Source organism: Thermobia domestica, chromosome 5, assembly GCF_964235325.1.
Source record: "Thermobia domestica chromosome 5, izTheDome1.hap1.1, whole genome shotgun sequence".
Lineage (NCBI taxonomy): Eukaryota > Metazoa > Arthropoda > Insecta > Zygentoma > Lepismatidae > Thermobia > Thermobia domestica.
In genome coordinates, this window is record NC_137458.1 from 234671287 (window position 1) to 234695356 (window position 24070).

Sequence of the window (24070 nt, forward strand, 5' to 3'; positions counted from 1 at the left end):
TTACCGTTATAATTATGATCTGTACGGAATCTCTAATTTTCATTCTGCAGCAAAAATTGTTGCCAAAAATGTACTTCAAACATATAGCCAAGGTTTCAACGCATTTTTTAAACAATTTTGGTGGAAGGTATTTGGTCTCAGAAATATAATTTAGTCAATTAAGTGTTCGTTGAAAATAGTACTTACTTATGATAAATTATGCTTCAAAACAGTAATGATATAGGCTACAGTTCTTGAGAGAAAATTAAAAATGATACATGCATGAAGAGATTAAACTTCAAGCATTTTAAACAGAAAGAATCAACATTCTTCATTTAATACACATTAGTAAATACGTAAAGACTAATCAATCATGTTTTGTACAAGAAAAGAAAAACTATTTAATATAATACCTAAACTTTATCTTTGACAGTATTTGAATCAATTTCACACTTTAGAAAAGTTAAACATGTTGTAAGTATGATATTAATATCAATAAAGTGTCTAAATCAATATGTTTTTAAGCAAAATATTAATGGGTAAAAAAGATACCAAGGATTTCTTTTTCTTTTTCTAAACTTTTGAAATTTTACATAGTATAATATGTAAAATACGCTAGTCTTCTTTCTTTTTTTGTCAAATGGGAGTGGCAAAAGCAACAGTGCTGCCATCTGTGCTGTTGTTCTTGCCGTAAGTGGCGACGATACGGTGATAATTGCCCACTGCTACCGAGATTCATGTCAAGTACGATAAAAGTGGTTCATAAAATATTAACTTTCAAAACAAAACAAAACCAAAACTGTCACTTATAACAAAAAAATTACTGTACTAATTAACTGCAGAGAAATTAGCTAACATGTTTTAGGTATGCATTAAATAACTTTGAAAATTGTATATATTTTCTTCTCTCACATAAAATTGTGAACATTAAGTGAATAAAGGATCACGACAAATAAAATTTTTATTTATAAGCCAAATAAATGTTATTTTGCATACAAAACGTAACTAATCTCTGCTTATATTGAACAAAAAAAAAGTTTAAAAAATGTAAATTGTTCGTGCGTAGTAGACATCATTTTGATCAACATTCAAAAATGGTTTTACAACATCTCCATTATTGAGTCTTAAGTTTTGGTGACCAACGATATTATTTTGAGTCATAAATCTTCTTCCAGAGAAACCAGTTTTTGTTGTTAGGAGACATTTCAATGGCTGTTACTTCCATTCTTATTCCGGTGAAATTTATCGACCTTGTAATAGTAGGATCTAAGCAAGCAGGAACTCTTAAGAGCATAATCTCCTGTATGTAAAGTTTCATGCATTGATTACTGTAGTCCTAAATACTGGACCTAATATATATCGGTGAAATTTCAGTCGCCGTTTAGAAAATTATAAAACTTTAAGCTTTTATGAATTTTAGTTAACAACTTACAGACAGAAAATAATATCAAATATTTATTAAGAGGGGCTTCTAGAGCCAGAGGATAAATTACTGTTAAATTCTACAAAATTATTAGAGTTTAATGGAATAAAAGAATGTCCAAAAATAAGACACACACCAATCGAAAGGTCACATTGAGCTGAAAGAATGATGTGGGTGAGTGTAAATCTTCACATGCAGTTCTCGAGAAGTACACGTATTCGGCACAGGACACCCGGGTTCGATTTCCGGCTGAAGTTTACATTCAATTGTAGATCCGCGTCTCATATAGAACCTCGCTGCTTAACGGGACGTTAAAACCCCAACTGAGCCAACTCAATACTAAAGTATGTCAAGAAAAACGAACGACACAGAATAATTCTTATTTTTATTTTTTCACTAAAACGTCCTGAAGAGATCAAACACACGGTATTCATTTCAATAATTTTATAGATGCAAGTCGTTCTTAAATTTTCAGTTATTGCCCTAGGAAGAACTCGTAAGATTTTTGAAATATTTTTTTAAGTATTCGGTTAGCAGTTAGTAACGCTAATATCTGATGTCACAAAAATCAGTGAAGTTGTTTCTCTTTTTATTATTAGAAAAAAAATCATTTTCTCTCATTCAATTTTCCAGAAGTCTCTACTGCTTTAATAATGTTTCTGACCACTCCTGTCACAACTGTCAGGCGTTTGTTCATTTTCCAAACTTAGTAATAACAAAAATTATTTGACGTGTACCATGGGCTAAGAAAGATTGAAAGGATTAACACTTCTTTCCATCGAGTAGTTCTTGGATGGGAACCTGAACTTCTAAAAAGTAATAAGCAACTTTGCTTAAATCAAAACAAAAATAAATAAATTTTAAGGTTTGAAAAATGTTACAGAATACTACAATACAAAAAACTTTAACCTAAATATTAATTCTATATTTTGCATATAAATTATACAAGGTTGGGGAGTAAGTCATTGCAACTCAGTAATAGGATGTCGACAATCGAAGCCTATGTTAAAAATATGTTGTATACATCTGAAAGAGTATCAATAATTGATATTTTGTTGGTAGCAATTATGAAAGAAAACCCAAGCGACCATGTAACATACACATATGTTAAGGCACATGTTAAACAAGTAGTCTCATTCGATAGACCCTCAAAATATGTCGTGGCAACCCACTAATTTTTGACGATACGAAAATGTGGATGGAAAATGAAGATAGCAGAAAGGAGCCTGACACCAGTACTTTACCTTCTGATGGTCAATAGATGGTTCTGTGTATTATACTGGATGAGCATGATGCGCTGAGAAAACAGTAGTGTGTCATTCGTGTTGTAAAATTGAAGTGACCAGAGTGAAACAGCGATAGTACATCAAAGTGGAATTTCTCTTGGATAGAAATGCTAGTGAGGATCACCAAGAATTGGTAAAAGCGTTAGGGAATGATGCATTGGCATATCGAACTTGCACAAGAAGGATAGCAGCTTTTCCACGAGGGCGCAAAGCAACCAGCGACATGGAACGGTCTGGCCGGATTATGTGTTTCGTGTCGTTGAAGAACGAGAAACGATGGACGTTGTGTGAATTAGATGCACAGACTGGGATTGAGAAGTACACCATTAGTAAAATTTTGACGCAAAATCTGAACCTACGTAAAGTTACATCGAAATGGGTTCCACATGCAAAAGTGGACACGATAAGAAGTTTGTTCCGATCACTGATATTGCTATGAGAATGAAGATAACCAATATCATCGACATGGATGAATTCTGGACCAGGGCGTATGAACTTTAGTTAAAATCGCAGTCCGCAGAGTGGAGACATCTAGGATCACCACGTAGGCAGAAGCTTTGGTAGTGTGCCTCATCTACACGATTGATGGTGATTGTAGCATATGACATAAGGGTACTTATTTACCATTTTGTTACCCATGGCACCACAGTGACATACGCATATTACAAAAACTTGCGCAGCGACATCTACGATGTGCCGTTAGGGGCAAGTGACCAGGTCTCCTGAATAATGCAGTCAGCTTGCACGATAATGCAAAATCACATAAGACAGCTTGTGTACGGGATCTACTGCGCCGATGGAGATTAGAAGAGCTGCAGAATCCAGCGTATTCTTCGGATTTGTCATCGCGAATATTTGACCTCTCATCCCCAAGGTTAAGAAACTACTACATGGTAGACGATATGCCACCCTGCTGGACATCGAAAATGTGCGCCAACAGATCAGCCACTTCAGGCATGGTGCAGAGGATGTGCTGCCGATTGTACTGGACGTCTTCCATATCGATGGCAGTTTGTTGTGGACACTGCTGGAGATTATTTTGAGCATTTATGACAATGAGACGAGTCTTCGTAACATGTGAATTAATACCTGTGTATGTCACAAGATTGCTTGGGTTGTCTGTCATGGTTCCCTACCAACAAAATATCCATTATGGATACTCTTTCTCTTTCATTAACACATGCATTTAACACATTTTTAATACATCCTTCGATTCTCGAAATATTACTGGTTGTCATGACTTTTTATCCGATGCTCGTATTTAAAGTAGTGTATTTCTAATATGCAGGGTAATCATAATTGTTATTGTAACATTTGTAAGGATGTCAATTGTCAATTATAAAACCAGAAGTGGGAGCCATCTTAAAATATTCCAGGGATCTTCTTTCCTCTAGTTATGCCCCTGACTTGATAAGGATGCAAGCAAATTACTTAAACTATGAAGAAAAAATTACTTTACTACAATGATAATTATTTTACTTTAAAAAAACGCGATGCTCAACAGCGTTCATATTCTGATATTCAACTTCTACCACCGAAACCTTATCTACCACATTGGATCACAACAATATTCATTACTATAACATACAACTGTACTATTTTTCCAACTGACTAAGAAATACAAAATCATTATTTACAATATTAATTGATTACTTTGGAGAAATTGAATGGTAAATGTAGCTATTTATTTTATAACAAGGTTCTGACGGCTTTATTGTACAAGTAAGTTGATTAAAAAGAAGCGCTTTGTTTCCTATGTATATAGAGTCTTTCTCTAAGAATTATATAGTAAATAAATAACATACAATTTCATAAATGAGGAACAAATTGTAAACAGGAAATAGCGAGCAGTGTGGTTACTTTCTAATCTTAAAAAGTCTGTTTGATCTCCGTATTGACCTTTCTGAGTATGTTCATGAGTTTTCAAGCTCCAACAGTTAATCACAGTAGACTACTTACGTTTTATGGACATTTACAACATTTTCTCTCCCCTCCCCCCTCTACACATTAGTTTGATTTCTTGTAATATTGGTGTATAGAGATGTACGTTGGTAGTTGAAACCGTATTACAATAAACATAAAATGTAATTAAATTTATGGTATAGCACTTGGGAAGAATGATTAATTGGAACGCCGGCTGAGAAGGAAGTTTTCATAGTGACGTGGGAGAAGGTACGGTAGAGGAAACATGAGAGGGGAAGGGCGAAAGATACTACAATTGATGGACGATATTAAAATAGAACATTACCTCGTTAAGATGAAGTTGACTGAGGACCGTGTGTATATAAATTTCTCAGCTCACATTGACATAACATTATTAGCAAAATACAGTATCTATTATGATGATAAGTTACATTAGCTGCAAGGGATGGCTGCTTCAATCCTAGGCTACTTGTGTCTAAATTGGACAACATTGTATTTTCGTGTTATTGTTATTATTGTACTAATTACTCCATTATAATCCAATTGTGTTTTGTAAACCGTCTCTTTTACCTTACGGGTGTGATCACTAGAATTGCTTACGAGACTTGATGAGTCAGAATTTTCGTGACGAGATTCGATTTCTTCTAATAGAAACGGATACACATTCCTTGTCGGGTCACTATTCTCACAACACATCTTCAGGAAGAGACAGCCTATACACTTGTATCGTATGTAACCCTAATGATCACGAAACATTCAAACTAAAAATTGAAGCCCTGAATTGCAGAACATCTCAAGTCCACCGGAGTACTTTTAGAAGAAAGACAAGAATATTATACTTGGCATGCTATTCTGTTTAGCTGAAATTATTTTGTATTTTTTTTAAAGTTTAGATTTGGATTTACGTATTATGCAAGTGAATAGCTCTTAAAACATAGATGCTAACATAAAAAACAAAAAAAGAACGTAAAATACGAAGAAAAAGAGTGGACTTGTGATATTATACAATTCAAGTCTTCAATTTTAAGTTGTCTTCATGTAAGTGAATATTTCAGTTACGGTTCTTCTAAAATTCCCTATTTTAGTCATCTAAAAAAGTATTAACGTTCATTATTCCACAACCTACTATTACTTAACGATGTGAAGTACCTAGACCATCTTTATTTTAATGCTAATTCTATTACATAAGGAAGTATTCTTCTATTCTCTCTCAAATGAACTTGAATTCTAACTACGTGATTTTACTGATGTCTTCTTCAGATCTAATTGAATGTTTTTTTTGATTACTAAATGAATTTGCATTATATCTAGATTTGCATTACTGATTTACATTGCATAATTTTATTATTAAACTAGTCTTTGGTAGCTGGGACTCCGCCCCTAGATCCATGATTTTGCTCAATCTACGCCCTGGCACCTCTTAAACCCACGATTCTAACGAATTTCAAGTTTTTTTTCGTATTTCAACCACCAAAAAGATAAGATCTTGTATCTCAAGAAAACGCCGGTTTAAATAACATGGAGATTTTTCATTTCTCCTTTAGACCCTCTAAAAAGTAAAAATATTCGGTTTTGGCAATTTGGGTTACTCCCGGAAGGATACAATTATGCCTAATTTAATCATTGTAGCTCTGTAGCAACTGCCCAAACATTTTGGGGTGTGGAAGAAATCCCATATAAATAACATGGGAAAGATTTTTCAGTTCCTCATAAAAAAACACTCTAAAGTTGGAAATTTTTAGTGTTGGTGATTTACTTATGTAACGATAACGAAAACGTACGAGCATACCAAAATTTCAAGTTATTATTTTAATTCTAAGTACTTAAAATATGAAATTATAGGTCCAAATAAGGCCCATTTAAATAACATGTGAAGATTATTCATTCCCCCTTTAGACCCCCTAAAACTTAAAAATGTTCCCTTTTGGCAATTTTCCTCTCGGTTAGTTCTGAAAACCTACAATCATGCCAAATTTCAACTTTGCATGTCAACCGGAAGTACCCGTTATTTATGTCAGTTCATGTAGTTTTATTTAAACAGGGTGTTTCATAACAACACCGACAACGTTTGGGAGGTGATTCCTGACACCAAGATAAGACAAAAAGTATAGACCAACCTGGGTGCACAAATGCTTCCTTTTGGAGTTATAGGCTGCCGAAAATGTGAAAAAATGAAGTTTAAAAGTCTATAGCTCAAAAACTATGGGACCTATCGTAGTAGGGTCAAGACTTCACTAAGGAACCAATATGTGTCCTATCCAAATATTCAAGTTTTAGAATCCTGTGGTACTCACAGAACAATTTTTATACAGGGAGTTTGGCTACGGACATATAATTTGAAGTACTCACCAACTACCTCTATAAAAGTTGTTGCGAAAGTACCACAGGATTCTGAAATATGGATATTTGGATAGGGCACATACTAGTTCCTAAATAAAGTCTTGACCTGACTACGCTAGGTCCCATACTTTTGGAGCTATGATCCTTTAAAGTTCTCTTTTTATTATTTTTAGCGACTTATAAGTCCAAAAGAAAACATTTGTGCACCCGGTTGGTCTATACTTTTCGTCTTATCTTGGTGTCAGGAATAGCCTCCCAAACGTTGTCAGTGTTGTTTTGAAACACAGTGTAGTTATAATATTGAAGTTACACAAGACAAAATTTAGTTTTCACGAAATAAGGGATATTTAAATAGATTTGAAGGAGAAATCAGTAAAATTAAACTACTAAAATGTAGGATTCATTTCAATGGAATTGGGAAAAATGATTTTCCTTATAAATAAAGGACTTAAAAGGAAAAATGGCGCAGATACGAAACATTTAATGTATCAATTTGTCAGAATATATATATACAGGATGTTTCAAAACCACATAAACAACGTTTGATAATTAAATACTGACACCAACATAAGACAAAAAGTATAGACCAACTTGGGTACATAAATGCTTCCTATCGGAGTTATAGGCTGCCAACAACATGAAAGAATGAACTTTAAAGGTCCATAGCTCCAAAATTATGGGACCTACTGTAGTCGGGTTAAGATTTCACTTAGGAACTAGTAAGTGCCCTATCCAAATATCCATGTTTCAGAATCCTGCGGTACTTTTGCAACAATTTTAATAGAGGTAGTTGGTGAGTAATTCAAATTATACGCCCGTAGCCCAACTCCCTCTATAAAAATTGTCGTGTGAGTACATTAGGATTCTGAAACATGGATTTTTGAATAGAGCACATATTAGTTCTTAAGTGAGGTCTTGACCCTACTACAGTAGATCCCATAGTTTTGCAGCTATGGACCTTTAAAGTTCATTTTTTCATGTTTTCGGCAGCCTGGAACTCTGAAAGGAAGCATTTGTGCACCCAGATTGGACTATACTTTTTGTCTTATCTTGGTGTCAGGAATCACCTTCCAAACGTTTTCGGTGTTGTTTTGAAACACCCTATATATATAAAGTGTTCAGAAACAAGTGTTCGGATGAAGGTTGGTGGCTTATTCTCAGAATGAGTTCTCCATGTATGTATTAGTGGATGTAGAACAATGATTCATGAGGTATTGTAGAAACGAAAAATGGTAGATTAGAAATTAAAAACTGAATCACATTCTATATAACACTACACAAAATAACTACTAATTTATGTTATTTTACACCACCTTCATCCGACGTTTCATTCTCGAGTTACAACCCCTTTTTATATCGTTCCAACAAAGTTTCGGTAGTTATAACTTCTCAATGACGTATTTGTTAATTCCTGCCTATCTAAATACTTGTATTTTTGTTCATGTTCCCGTTTAACGATTCATTTCCCAAAGTATTTTGGTGTTGATGTATGTATAAATTCATAAAAATTCTCACACTTTCCCTGTCCATCAAAGGTAATCAAATCTTAATATTGGGGAAGACAGCAGTGGGTTAGTTATACAGGAAGAGTAGACAGTTCCAAAACGAAAATGAAGTCTTTAACTTGCGATGTGTAAATCACAGGTTACGAGTGGCAGCTGAAAAGTCTTCTGTCGTGATTATGTTAGGGGATTCTATATAATTCTTTGAACATGATTCCTAGAACGAAATAACAACTTCTAAGAAAACTAACGCTTGTTGCTTTTTGCTTGCAAGACACGCAAAGATACACATTGTAGCTGCAGGGAGAAGTTATTGCATATCCTGAATGAAGCCGGGAAGAAGGAGAAGAAACCTGCTTTTTGGGTTCAAGTCCTCGTTTCTTCTTTTCTTTCTTTAACTACAATCATGGTTCACATTTTCTGACTGACAACGCTTTCTATCTTTTGTTTAAAATTCAGCATGTATGATTCGTAATATTAATACTATTACTTCTAAATATTTGCAACCTTAACACAAGATACAAGAAAGAAGGTCAAGCCTAGCACGAAGTGATAGATACGTCGTGTTATTAATACTAGACAAAATTGATTGAATAATAAAATTCGTGATCTAATATAAGTTGTTATATGTTGAAAAATGAGATTATAGCTGGTAATGGGTAGGTCAGGATTATTACGATAATATGTACTACCCCATGCTTTAGGTAGGTCAGCTACGAATTAGATGATCGGTTGAACATGAAGTTGTAAATAATCAGGTTTAATTGTTAAATATATAAGTTTAACAAATAAACAGATTTAATCTGAAACTTGTAAGTTATAGCAGTCGGTTTGGCTAGTACTCGAAATGAGTTGTAAATAACTGTTTTTAATTGTTATTTGGGTATTAGATTAGATTTTTTTTGTATCCTTATATGAGTTATAATCAAGAAGGATTAAATTTAACTTGAGAATTGGTAGTATGCCCTTGTGGCTAATTATTATTTTGATGAGATGTAATGAAAGGACTTGAGCACTAAGTGTGCAGAATAAACAAGATGTTTGGTGTAGTTATTTAAGATTACTAAAACCACGCTCATTATAATGGTTGGATTTGGATGATCGAAAAGTACAAATAAACATTTCCTTACAAGGTAATACTATAGAACAAGAATACTGACAAATCTTGCAATACTGTAATTAATAATGTTACGTAACTGTATTTGCACCTACTTTTGGCTGTTTAAGTAAAACATAATTGAATCGCTTACTGCAGAAAGCAAATATGTCCAACATTCACACATTTCCTTCTTGTGATGATAATGGTTTGTAATAGGTAAATGGCTCGTTTAGCACTGAGATGACATTTGTCCGCTCAATAACAATGGGCATCACGACACCTTTAATCTTCATGTCATGGTGAAAATATCGTAAATATAGTTTTATTTATTTATTTATTTATTTATTTTTGCCTGTCCTGCAAACATTACGAAATGTGGATGTTTGTTTTCTGTAGTAAGCGGTTCAATTTCTAGCGTTGAAGTTTTATTTTATTTCATTTAATTTATATTACAAAATCTCAGTTGTTCTGTCCATTTCCTTATGATCTTCTACAAGCTTAATTATTTCATTGCTATTTAAAAGTGAACAGAGCAATGAATATGATTATGAAAAGATTTGATTTGATTTTCAGTTTAGCGTCCCTTTCAGCAGCGAGGCTATATAAGACGTGGACCTACAGCTTAACGTGGGAACCGATCTACATGAGCTCCAGTCGGAATCGAACCGGGTCTCCCATGCCATGAGGGAGCTCTGATTATGAAAAGAAAATACTTGTCAAACTAAAATTTATATTTAAGAAAAATTCGTTAATAAAGTACGAGCTACAAACTTTTGATTCATCGAGATAGCTATTGGTGCCCAATGTAAGTTTTTGAAAATAGGGGCTTCATTGTCTTCTGCATTACTTTGAAACAATTTTGCGGATATTTTCTTTCTTATGTTCTAGATTATGATAACGATAAGAGTTGGTTAAACTTTATATTCATTTTACGGTTTAAATTTTTTAAAAAAATGAGATATAGCTATTCCTAATAACCATTTTCAAGCTAGAAGAAATAACTGATTTTTCCTGATCACAGTGATTTTGCATAGTTAACATTTAATGGACGTTATAAGATATATTTGAAAATTACATATCTTAACGAATATGAATATGGCCTTGTGAATTAAATTTTAAAAAAACGAAATGAATCGTTGTTTTACATCCTATGGTTATGACGGCTAGGCTAAAGGAGATGGTAATGATGAGAAATGAATGAAATGGTGCAATGAAGAAAGTTGGAAGAAACGGGAGAACCTCGAGAAAACCCACGTACACGGTGTTTGTCCACCACAAGCTCATTTGGCGCGAGCTGGGATCGAACCAAAAAATTCAGGGACCAGAGGTGAACACTCTACCGCTGAGCCACCGCGGCCTGGCTTGTGAATTACTTTTCTTGTTGGTTTAATAGTATTTAACTGCTATAACTTGACCACGAAATATGATCAGAATACGAGACACTTTGTTTAGTTATAAATATTTGTTTTCCTATGTATAATTTCCCGTTATACATACGCAGATAGACGATTACTACACCAGTCATTAAATTATCAATAAATGATCCATAACGTTGAACTAGAAATAATTATTTCAAAGCTGTAAAGACAATAAAAACATTACACTGCAAAAGATCACCATCATGACACATTAGCAACAGTATCCTACAAATTCAAATAAACAAGTGCATAAATATACTGAATTATACAGTATATTGTAGATATATATATTACAAGTATGCTAAATAGTTTTGTGATGTTTCAAGACATCAAAAATCCCGACAGCCATTGTCTTGTAGAAAAAGAAAGATATAATGTAAATTTATACTAGTTTCTCAACGACTTTCCTTTCCGAATGAGTAAGTTTTAGCTTAATACTTCCGGATAAGCAAATAACTTACTCAAATTGAAATAAAACAAGAACACTTAAAAAAAACTCACAGAGCATCGATAACACATATATAATTAAGGAAAAATGTATTACGATTTTTAAAAAAAATGTAGAAAATTGGTGGATTTTTTTGTGAAGCAAGATGTTTTAGCGATGTCATGTTCCGTGAAATGGAATTAAGAAAGCGTAAAAACATTTTTAAATATATTATTTTCTTTATCAGGTCTTTTAAAGTTATTGTGCAATTAGTTGCATCTGTTGCTTAGGAATCACAATAATCTACAGGAAATAATAACATATAACTGCAACTTATTCTCACAAGTTATTTGTCGTACGTAAACCTACTATTTTTACTATTATTTTAAAATTTACTTCAATTAAAGTTTATATATTTTCTTCCTTTTTTTTACTAAAATTTTGTCAACATACTGTGGAAGTATTCTCTAGAAAGTTTACAGAGAAGGACTAAAAAATAACTGAGGGTTCTACGGTTCATTTCCAACTATGGGAAAAAACAAGCGAGAGTTTAACTGTTGTTTTCTTTCGGTAGGTCAGTGTTCACTGTCCCGTACCTTTCTACTTCGATGGCTATAGTGAACTCTGTGGAAGATCTTGTTGAGTATAACTTTCCTCTAATGTTGCTATGCGTTTCTTATCTTATATATAAAAGAGAACGCACAAATCCTTTGTTCCCTCATCACGCTAATACGGCTGAACCAATTTCTTTCATTTTTGGGGGGTTATTAGGATTTGGACCCTAGATGGTTTTTATCATATCACTTTAATTTTTAATTACCAGTGTCTTGAGATAATTGACCATTCAAGTGTCCATAACGTACAAATCCTTTGTTAGTTCATCATAGGTAAAAATAAACGTATTTATATGCAACCCGCATGACCGTGTCACTCGGCGGGTTAACATAAATGACAGGCGATATAATGTTAACATTTACTGCAATCTACTATGGTTTTTATCATATCACTTGAAAGCGAAAAAGTAAAAATTATCTAAGTAACAACGTTTATTGCGTTCCGGGGTGACCGCAGCGAAGCGGGGCGGGTTAACATAAATGACAGGCGATATAATGTTAACATTTACTGCAATCTTCTATGGTTTTTATCATATCACTTGAAAGCGAAAAAGTAAAAATTATCTAAGTAACAAAGTTTATTGCGTTCCGGGGTGACCGCAGCGAAGCGGGGTGAACGCTGCTAGTAATCGATAAAAAAGAACACATTTCATCATTATTTGTGTGAGTGTATGTGAAATATAGTTTATGCATGTCATCTTAATACATTTATAACCTCCCTTCTATTTCTTTCGTTCATGTTTCTGCGTTGGCTATTCATGGGAGCAAAACATACCTTTAGATTCTACGGTATATATATTTTAACGATATATTTCCTTCCAAATAATATGGGTCACTGTAAGAGTAATTGTGTGTCATTGTGTCATTGTTAGAATGAAGCAGGGGGCACAATGGCTGAGTGGTAAAGAATTTACCTCTGGTGCATGGGGTCCCTAGTTCGATCCCGGTAAAGCAAGTTTGTGGTTGACAACATCGTATCTGTGGGCTTTCACGGGGTAGTTCCATTTCCTTCCACTTTCTCATTCCACCAACTATACCATCATAATTTATTTGCCTTAATCATCGTCTCTCTTAGCCTAAAGAGCATAATCGCTGGACGTTGAAGTGAAATATTTCATTTTATTGTTAGAAGGATGCGTGTCAAATGAAGACAAATAATAATAGATATACTCTGCTAGTTAACAGAGTATTTTATTACATACACAAGGCATAAATAAATTTTAAAAAATGTTCCAGCAAAATAGAAAGAAACTATGAATTATTATGGACAACGAACGACGTGACTTATATTACAGCTCCGTAAAAGTTAGTTTTCTCGATTTCCTGGAAAACTATGCATACGAATATGGTTAAAGCAATTGATTTTGTTGAGCTTGATGTAATCAATCGATTGATGTCGTAGTTAAGCAAAATTTCAAAGTTTTAGAGTTTATTATAATTTTTGGCGTCATACTGTGTAAGATAATCTTACTAGTGTGACAATGAAGAGGTTGATGCGGGTATATGTCAGTGTCAGTGTCATCTTAAAAGTGCCTTGTTTATTGTGCAGCATAAAGTTTCAGGTTTACAAAATAAACTTGCTTTTCTCAATTTTCGGAAACTACACATGAAGATTTACACTCACAGTGCTGTTTAATTCCTTGTTTTTGATAGAAATAATTTACACAGAGTGTAACATAAATGCATGGCCAAAAGCGAGGAGGTGATTGTGGACATCCAAATAAGTAAAAATCTTCCTATAAACGTGAGTCCGATGCCGCTTCGTTTCCGAGATACAGGGTGTTCAAATGTCAAGTCCCTCCAATGGCTCACTATAGGAAAGGGAATGGAAATGTTCAATGCTACAGGAATAATAGCATCAATTGGAATTATGCCTCTGCAAATACATTTACGAGGATTGTACCAAAAGTAAGGTTCCCATATTTTTTACCAATAGAAAACATTGTTTATTGTTATTAATTTATACATCGTTCGAAAGCTTACACTGTTGTCTATTTTTCAACATAGTCTCTATTTTTTCAGGTTGCTCAGTGTTCGCTTGGCAGCCATCACAGATGGAAGTGTTGATCGCCGCTAACACCAAGTGCGAGGTTCGAGCAGTAATCCGGTTTCTCCACGCAAAAAAGTTACCGCCCGTGGAGATTCATCGGCAACTGACTGAGGTTTATGGTGAAGAGTGCATGTCCGTGCAGCACGTCCGCAAATGGTGCAGGGCCTTTGCTGAGGATCACACCGAACTTCACGATGAAGAACGAAGTGAAATACCGCCGGTGTCGGATGCGATTGTCCAGAAGATCAACAGTGAGCTGCTCAAAGATCGGAGGGTCACTGTCCGTGAACTTGTCCTTCCCTCTTCCCCAAGCTAAAGGAACACTTAGGTGGCAAACGCTTCAAGAGCGACGATGAAATCCGAGCAGAGGTCACACGCTTCCTCAACGGATTGGTGGGAGCCTTCTTCGAATTAGTAATACAAAAGTTGGAGCACTGTCTTCAAAAGGGTGTTGAAAAAAATGGAGACTATGTTGAAAATAGACAACAGTGTAAGCTTTCGAACGATGTATAAATTAATAACAATAAACAATGTTTTCTATTGCTAAAAAATATGGGAACCTTACTTTTGGTACAACCCTCGTACACTGCCATAGAGAATGAAACTAATCAGCCTTTGAGGTTATTGGGTTGTCAGTGTTGCCAACTTAGTACAAAGTATTAGTGCCGTTGTTTACTATTGTGAGCCGTTAATTAACTTCACAGTTGGACGCCTTGTCTTTCGAAAACCAAGCTGAATCTGCCCCATGTTTAGGAACGTTTTGATGTTAGCAATCATAAAGTAACGGGCGGACGTCTACTACTATTTCAAAACATAACACTTTGTACCAGGTTGGCAACACTGACAACACATTAACCTCAAATGCCGATTAGTTTCATTCTCTATGTTAGTGTAAATGTATTTCCAAACCATAATTCCAATGGATTCTATTATTCCTGTAATATTGAACATTTCCATTCACTTTCCCATAGCGAGCCATTGGAGGGACTCGACATTTGAACACCCTGTATCTCGGAAACGAAGCGGCATCGGATTCATGTTTACAGGAACATTTTTACTTATTTCGATGTCCACAATCACCTCGTCACTTTTGACCATGTATTTATGTTACACCCTGTATACTGGTATATATACGGACCAAGTAAATCGCCTCTACTTCTCTGGAACACATGAATTACAAACTAACAACAAGCAATTAAAAATATATAATTGGTATTACTGTTGGCTGAAATGATTTCGTTTTACTCTTTATTTTTGTTGAAATTGGAGAATGCATACAAGAGTACCGATCCTGGGGGGCCGAGGGCCTCCTCCAAAGCTCATGTGGGCCCCCATGTATTTTTATGAATAGATGTTTTTATATGTATTTTTAATTGTTATATGTATTTTCTTTATGAATGCCCCCCCCCCCCAAAGTTACAGAGAAATCAGTGCCCTTGAATGCATTGTTTCCAGAAACTTGTAAGTACCCTACGAAACATTTCATGCAATAGCTACTGCAGTGTTCGTGAAGCAGAGAAAGAGGTTAACGATTTTCCTTACTCCTATGACATCATCATCATCACTTTATGTGTTCAATAACTTTTCACCTTATGATTTCATGCAACACTGGAAATGGTCATGCTGTAAGATTTTTTTTTTCTGCAAGAGCTTACGGTACATACTTTCCTGAAAAGATGTTTTCTCCTTTTTCGAGGTCATGTTGATGAGATATAAAACAGCTGTGCTTTTTAGCTAATTGCTGCTTTAACACTAGAGCCTTTAGACAAGTTTTTAAACTTCTCAGATAGATATCAGAGAAATCTTATTAACAGAAACGTGAATGTCCTAAATGTCATTGATTTTACAGGATGTATTGTTGACCTTAGAAAGATAATATTAATAATTTCATTGCACTATTATTGGAAATTGAAGTCGCGTATTCTTAAAGAATAAGACAAAATTATTTTTTCATGTGTGTATATAGGTATATTTCAAAACTTTAAAACTAGTTATATTTACTCATGTTAAGTATTAGAGCTAATTAAATCAAACAATCAGAAAATATGTAGATTAAAGGTACGGTTTCGTCTAGCAATCGACAGAGTTTTAGGTCGAGGGCAACCTTTTATTTATTAATTTATTTATTATATTTATGGGTAAACTCTTTTCATGGCAAAATAAAGCCTTGCAACCTTCTTCAAGTTCTTAGTTGTGCTGTGTACAGTTTCCATATGCTCCTACTATTTTTCAATACATGAAATACGCAAAGAATAGTGAACTCTTTTAGAATTCTTAGTCTTGGTGAATTCTTTTAAAGCAAAAATGAAACTGGAAAAAATTAACATGTAAGTACACAATATTATATACATGTCACCAAATCTCATATCTCAGTTCTTAGGTTTAAAAGGATTAAGACTTGATTTATGTTATTAGTTCGGACATTAAAAGCTCTATGCTAGCATTGGTTGAACGTGCAAAGCGATGTATTGATGCGGAAGGGATGTATTTTGAATAAAATGAACTACAGTTGATAAAACATCTAATTCGTTTTGTTTAATTTAAAAAGTTCCGTTATATTTCCGACATACTGTATGAAGAAGAAATAGTAAAATGGAACGTTAAAATTTCAGTTCATTTCAAAGAAAATAATCCTCCTCATAAATCAGTTGGCTTACAAGCCAAGATGACATTAGTATTTAACATATAAATTTTATCTGCGTAACGAAATTAATAAGTTTCATTATTGCAAATTCTAGACTATCTAACTACTATCACTGAGTTGCCTTGCTTTTGTATCAGTATTACGTTTTTAATTGTAGTACCTTGAACAACTGAAGGACCTCAAAATAATTAGCTTGCGATTGTACTGATGCATTATGTATGAATATATACATATAGTTTGCATCGTCTTTTTATGTGGGTTCAAGTTCTTTTATTTCAAAACCAAATCTTGTAGGACAAGATAAAAGTACTAAAAAGAATTTACTTGTACAACTTTCAAGATAGACGTTACTACATGAATAACATAGCAATCCATCTTCTGCTCTCTGTTATATCTTGACATCCTTCTTCCGCTGAATGGCATAATTCATATTCTACATATGTATAATTGTATGCACATATATTCGTAATGGCTGATATAAAAGTAGTTTAGTCCCTATATAACTTCTTGTATGAAGGTTTATTGCAGCATTTCAACTTTAAATATAGAAAGCAAAATGACCAGATCTGTGAAATTAAGAACATGACATACTTTTGTTTACGTGTATATATATTTTACGTATTGTGCATGACTGTATGTATTCTGAAGCATGTTTCTGTCGGAAGGAATAGTAATGTTTGTGTCGCATTCAGGAGCAATCGACTCAACTTCTATTGATAATAATGGTTATAATATATTTTGTCTCCAAACCATGCAGTCTTATCTAAGAATGTGATATTAGGGAAAACAATTCAAGACAAGAACAAGAGAAAATATGTGATATTCTTATTACTCATAGATCATAGCCAACAACACTTCGTAGTAGAAAAAGATAATTTTTTAACAGAGCTGCAGTATTCTTGATTGGTTAATTAATTGATTTGTCTTCACGGTCTTCGTTAGCAGCAAAGCTCCTCAATATGTGATCTACAGAATATGAATTTAAAATGGGATCCGAACTACTGGGATATAGTTCGTTTAGTGCTGTTCTATCTGGAATCGAATTGGTAGTGTTATTTCAGGTTTTGATTGGAGGGGGAGGAGGGGTACGACTTTCCACAAATAGTTTCATGTTTTTAATTATTATTTTACTATACTATCGATTAAAATATATACAGCATGTCTAGAAATATGATGATCAAACTTCAGGAGGTGATTATCTAATATCAAGTGGAAAAACCAAATTTTAATAAACATAGGTTGAACAATTTCTACTTCCAGACTCACAAGCCGACGAAAATGCGAAATAATAAGTTTTAGAACGCTCTGGTTTGAAAACTATTGGACCTATCACAATCGGTTCAAATAATCACCCAGGAACTATTATGTTCTCTATCTAAATATCCATGTTTCAGGTTCCTCCGGTACCGGTGAAACGAATGCTCAATTAGTAGTTTATTTACAAGTGTATCCCCTTATCCTAACTTCCTTTATACAATTTGTTTCGCCAATATCGGGGGATGATTAAGCATGGATATTTAGATGGAGCGCGTAATGTGTAGTTCCTGTGTAATTCCTGAAGATCTTAACGATAGGTCTCATAGTTTTCAAGCGAAGGTGTTTTAAAATATAGTATTTGTCATTTTGAGTGCTTCATAACTCTGAAAGGAGGAGTTTTTCAACCCTAGTTTATTACAATCATTTTTTTTTTATTTGATACGATGGAAACACCTCCTGAAGTTTGGTCATCGAATTCCTAAACATACTGTATATATGCCAAACTCAGGGGACCCAATTTCTCCCCTAAGCAAATAAATCAAACATAATCGACTTTCTAAACATTATGTTACTAGTTGTATTGCTATGCAATATTTTTGTAATTCTTATTCATTGATTTCCATTTTATCGCATAATATGGGACACATGCTTTCATCAAAAAATAAATTTTGCACAAATATCATTATCATCATCACAGACATAGAAGAAAAATACTTTTGAATATGGCATATTCCAATGAAAAACAAAAGTGTTCAGGGTCGTATTTTGGTCCTGCTAAAAATATCAAAGAGTTCCTGTGTTCTTTTGCAATATCTTGTTTTAAAGAATTTTCAGTGAAAAAAGGGGGGGAGGAAGCTCGAGCACCAAATATTCTTACTTAAACCACTGAAGCAGAAAAGTTCAGCCGTTATCACCTCAGCCAAAGTTTTAAATAGTTTTTTCTTTCTTTCTTTCCTTTTGACTTGCGATGGTGATAATAATGCACTTTATTTATTTCTGTAACCAACGTAACATACATTCATTATTTAAGAGACGAAAGATTGAATTCCGCAATTTTAACCTGGTTTATCGAAGGTTTATTTATATATTGCTATTATAAAGCAAAGGGAGGGCTATGCTCATCATCCGTTCTACTAGACATTATTTGCGGTTGAATTCGCCATGCGTAAGGAAAGAGTTAAAATATATTGAAAACTAAACGATAAATGAGGCTTATGAGAAAGGAAAATATGGTGACATTTTTCCAAAAACATTCATTTGGATTAATTTCTTATGAATTTTATTTAATCCTCCAAAAAAATGGTAAATTAAGATGCTGGTATTACAAAAGAAAAATTATTAATTCTACGTATATATATACGAATTGTATACTGTATTTCGACTGTTCAAAAATCGTGGGGTTGCGGTGGCTCAGTGGTAGAGCTTTCACCTCCGGTGCCTGGGGTCCCTAGTTCGATCCCAGCTCGCTCCGTGTGGACTTTGTGGTGGACAAATACCGTGCTCGTCGGTTTTCTCGGGGTTCTCCCGTTTCCTTCCACTTTCTTCATTCCACCATTTCACTCATCTCTCATCATCTCCGTCTCCTTTAGCCTAACCGGCATAACTGTGGGACGTGAAACTTAAAAATTTCATTTCATTTCATTTTTCAAAAATCGTGATATAATGGAATTACAAAATAAACTAACATTTCATATCAATAATCACTCTGGCAGAAGGACACTAGCTACCACATGAGAACCCTCTATCAGCATTCGTAGTTCGAGGGAAATTTCATAGGTAAATTTAACAAAAAGGATTTTTTCGATAAAATGTGAAAATGCAGGGAAATTCTCGCTCTGTTTAACTAATATAAATGCTTAAATTTTTCTTTGTTTTTTAGAAATAAACCAATACAATAGCAATAGTTTGTGTGTATGAGTGTGTATCTGTTCAAAGTAGAATATTTTGTACTCATTTTTGGCTGAGTGTAGATATTTGTCTGGATTTTTGTTTTTAAAAAAGTGAAGGAAAAAGTTTGAAGTAGAAGCAAAAATAAAATGACTAAAACAAATGTGGTTGGCCTTTCCTTTAATATAGCTAAATTAACATTATGACTTCTGTCATAGGAATTGGACACTCAACAAATTAGAGAAAAATTAATAATGTTGTGTCAGTTGTGGAAAAATGTGTCAGTCGAGGGAAATTTTTCTTAAGGAAACCTACGAACACTGCTTCAATGAGATGAGTATTGCCACTGATACAAACAATTAATCATTTGTCATTATCCCCAGCAAGTACAATCAAAATGGACCTGTTCTTACCTGGAATAATGTCACCAGTAGGCCGTTAGAGAAAAAGAAATAGTTTTAATTGTTTGAAAACTAGTATACTTACTCAGGCTATTCAAATATTTAACAATATTGTATGATTCTTTAAAAATAAAACGAAATGTTTAACTCATTTATTGACACATATTTTGTTATGTATTCAAAATTTATAAAGTATACAGAATTACTGTCTTTCAAACTTTTAAATGCTTTATTTTATTTTAATTATTAGATAAACAAAGTATTTGTTATCGCACACAGAATGTTCACTAATATTTCTGATGTTAACATATGGCTATTCGTATCCATGATACTGAATTTTTGGTAACGGAGGTAAAAGTTTCATTCTCTATTTAATTTTTGAGATTATGATGACTTTGCAGAGAAATCATTTTATCTATTTCTCTTAGACTGTTTGTATTCTACGGAATATAAAGAAATTCGTAAGCGTGTGTACATATAATAACATACACAATGCTCTTCTTTCATCTTCAACAGAGTCACATAAAAAAAAGTTTATTTATTTATTTATTTATGCAGTTCTAGTATATTTGTTACCGTATAACATCTCTTTTCAGTACTAAGTGAATGGACTATTTTAGTTTTTAAATAAACATATGATCCGTACCACACAAAAATCGAAGCCGATCTCTTACTTTTAAGATTATACTCCTAAGTATATAGCCACGAAAAAACCTATAGTATGCTATAGTTAGTGTTTAAAAAACAATCCAAATAACTAAAGCATTTTGGAGATATACTATATATTGGATTAACCTAATTGTGGTAAAGTGTAATTACATATGTCATTACTTACAAGCTTAGTAATATGTTTGTCTATATTTGGTGAATCTCGTGTAAACCAAGATCCAAAATTATCCCCATTGAGGTCAACTGCCCAATAGCAATGTTTTGAACTAATTAAAAACGGAACCGGTTTCTTAAACAACAGACGTGAAGTAACTAAAGACTATATAATATAACTATTATTTTCTTCCTTTTCTTGTACATAAATATACGAAAATCAAATGGAAACAGCTATATTTCTTTCTTTTAAAAGAAGCATCTGAGACTTTATTACTTACCCTTCCCCATTTATCTCATTTTTCCACAGAAGACGAAATCATTACGAAGTGCGTGCAATGGTAATGTTACTTGAATTGGTTTAATTTTGGATCTTTAATCACGAAATATACCATGATTTCGTTGTCAGTGCCTATAGCAATAAATTATACAAAAAGTAGTGAAAGAAAACGCTTCGGTATTACATGTTCAGAAAAGTTGTTTTCTTCTGAATATCTGGAACGGAATCCTGAATTCGATCAAAACCATTTACTTCGTAAGTAACATTAGCGTATTTTCAAATAATAATAATAATAAATAGGTACAAAACATACTGTTAAATTTCTTAAAATTTGTGAGTTTTGAACAAACTCGAAAATATCGAAAATATAACTCAAATTCCGAATCAATTACCTAGTAATATTGTAGAAAAACTCAATATTTATTCAGGTAGCTTGTATTCTTATATACTATATTAAACAATAAACCTGTTGTAATGTAAACTTATCTGAACAGGACGGCGCTGTATTGGTGATAAATAGAGTATCATATGTATGTTGCAATCAAAAAATGTAACATTAGCGTAGATTAGCCTCTAGGCAAAGCTCCATCTCCTCAAAAATAGATTCTAGATTATGTTTTGAAGCTACCGGGTAGAGAGAAAGTGCTGAATAGAAAACTGAAGTTAACTTGTTGATAGCACTTTTCGTTCTTTCAAAACAGGGCGAAAGAGACTCGTGTTAGAAACATATGAGTGTTACATAGATGTTTTAGATGTTGAAAATTGAAGGGCATGAGATGAAACAATGATAAGCGTTATTGTATAAAAGAATGATTGGGCACAGGAAAACAATAATAACACTTATGAACACACAATTCAGTTCACATGGGTGTTATTATTGATTATCTGCGCTTAACTCATTCTTCTTTAAAACGAGGGTTATCATTCTTTTCCTCCATTACCCTCAATTGAAGAATGTGTTAATTGTTTTATTAATAACCTTGTCCTGAATTTACTTTTACTTTTGAAAATCTTCAAGTTTGAAGTTCAAGCCCCAGGGGCTTCTAGGAGGGGGGGGGCATCTCCATGGTTGCTATATTACGTCTGGTATTTCAGGTATTTAATATACGTGGTTTGCTATATTACGTATACATTTTCATGAGCCAGGAGGGGCGGGCCCCACCCTACCCTCCCCTTCGGGCGCCCATGGGAATTATCGAAAACTTAATCGTATTCCTGGGGGACGCGGTGGCTCAGTGGTAGAGCGTTCACCTCCGGTGCTCGGGGTCCTTGGTTCGATCCCAGCTCACGCCGTGTGGACTTTGTGGTGGACAAACACCGTGCTCGTGGGTTTTCTCGGGGTACTTCCGTTTCCTCCCACTTTCTTCATTCCACCATTTCACTCATTTCTCATTATCACCGTCTCCTTTAGCCTAACTGGCATAACCGTGGGACGTAAAACTTAAAGATTTCATTTTTTAATCGTATTCCTGTTAAAAACTTATATAATGCATGCCAATGTTGTTTATAAGTTTTATCATACGACAATATGAGTATGATGCAGCATTTTATATTGAATACTATACAGTACCACAAGTGAAAGAAGTACACGAACTGCTGGTTGTGAGATGTTCTTCAAATCATTTCATAAGAACTAGTTCAGTTTAAGAGAATAGATGTTCTGAATCTTTTATTATGCGTAGAATGTTAGAACACGGTGCCTCAATGATAGAGTGCTCATTTGTGTTGCGAGGGTAATTGGTTCGAACTTCGGCCCCACGAATTCGTTGTGGAAATACCGTGCCCGTGAATTTTCTACCGTGTTCTCCAGTTTCCTAATACATTCGCATGAATCATCCGCTCAATTTAGCCTAAAGTGCATAATTGTGAGACGTAAAGCTAGAAATTTAGTCTCGTTCTTCTCAAGTGATTTGCCCGTTTTCTTGTGAAAAGACTATGTGCAACGTCAATTTCATTTATATATATATGAAATGTTGATTTCTATGTTGTTTACCTTTGTCACTGACTCTACAATACAAAAATTCTGTAGTAGACTTGTTTGTTTGCTTATTACCAGAGGCTTCATTTAGACATTCTTAAAAAATCGTTGCAAGAAAGCCCATGCAAAATAATTTGACATTATTTTTGCACATTAAGGCACCTCTCTCTTTCACCTTAACTATTTAAACCATACATAAAAAAGAACTAAAAGAAGCTTAACAGTCGTTTTGAAAGTAGCTGAATCATGGAAGGAAGGTATTGTAAATATTTGCACTTGCAAGAAATAACGGGGAAAGGACACAGATAACATGCAAATACACGCTCTATTTTGCGTGATATTGACCTTCTTATTAGAAAAGAGTGGCTAATAATAATTACAGACAGAACTTGACATTTAGAAAAAAAAAAACACTTACACTCAACACCATTTTGTATCCAAATTCTGTAGTGCCACACTAAGCAATGAACTGTAGTGAAGAGGGCTCTTTGCGCGTCTTATTTCAGTAGTACTAATGTCACTGTAATTTATACAACGACTCAAGGAGTTAAACCATATCCTTTGGAACTTTATAACATAATTGTTTCCTTTTATGAAATCATATGTGTTTTACTTCTTATAGTACTTGTGTTCTGTGCATTCCACAACTGATGCAATTTTTTCTTTTCTTTCTAGGCATATGCAGAGTTCCTTTCTCTGAGACGCGCGAGGAGGACATAGGAGATAGTGATCGTGTGAAG

The 24070-nt window shown here is 33.9% G+C and overlaps 1 protein-coding gene across 1 annotated transcript in view; it reads right to left on the bottom strand.

Annotated features, from left to right (window-relative positions):
* The window catches only part of LOC145684801 (cuticle protein 19-like), a 46257-nt gene extending 22396 nt beyond the window's left edge, over nt 1-23861 (bottom strand). The window contains exon 1 of the mRNA XM_081757170.1: nt 23749-23861. Coding sequence (XP_081613296.1) covers nt 23749-23760 — 12 coding nt within the window. The 5' untranslated portion in view covers nt 23761-23861. The remainder of the gene's footprint in view (nt 1-23748) is intronic.
* Nucleotides 23862-24070: the final 209 nt, after the last annotated feature.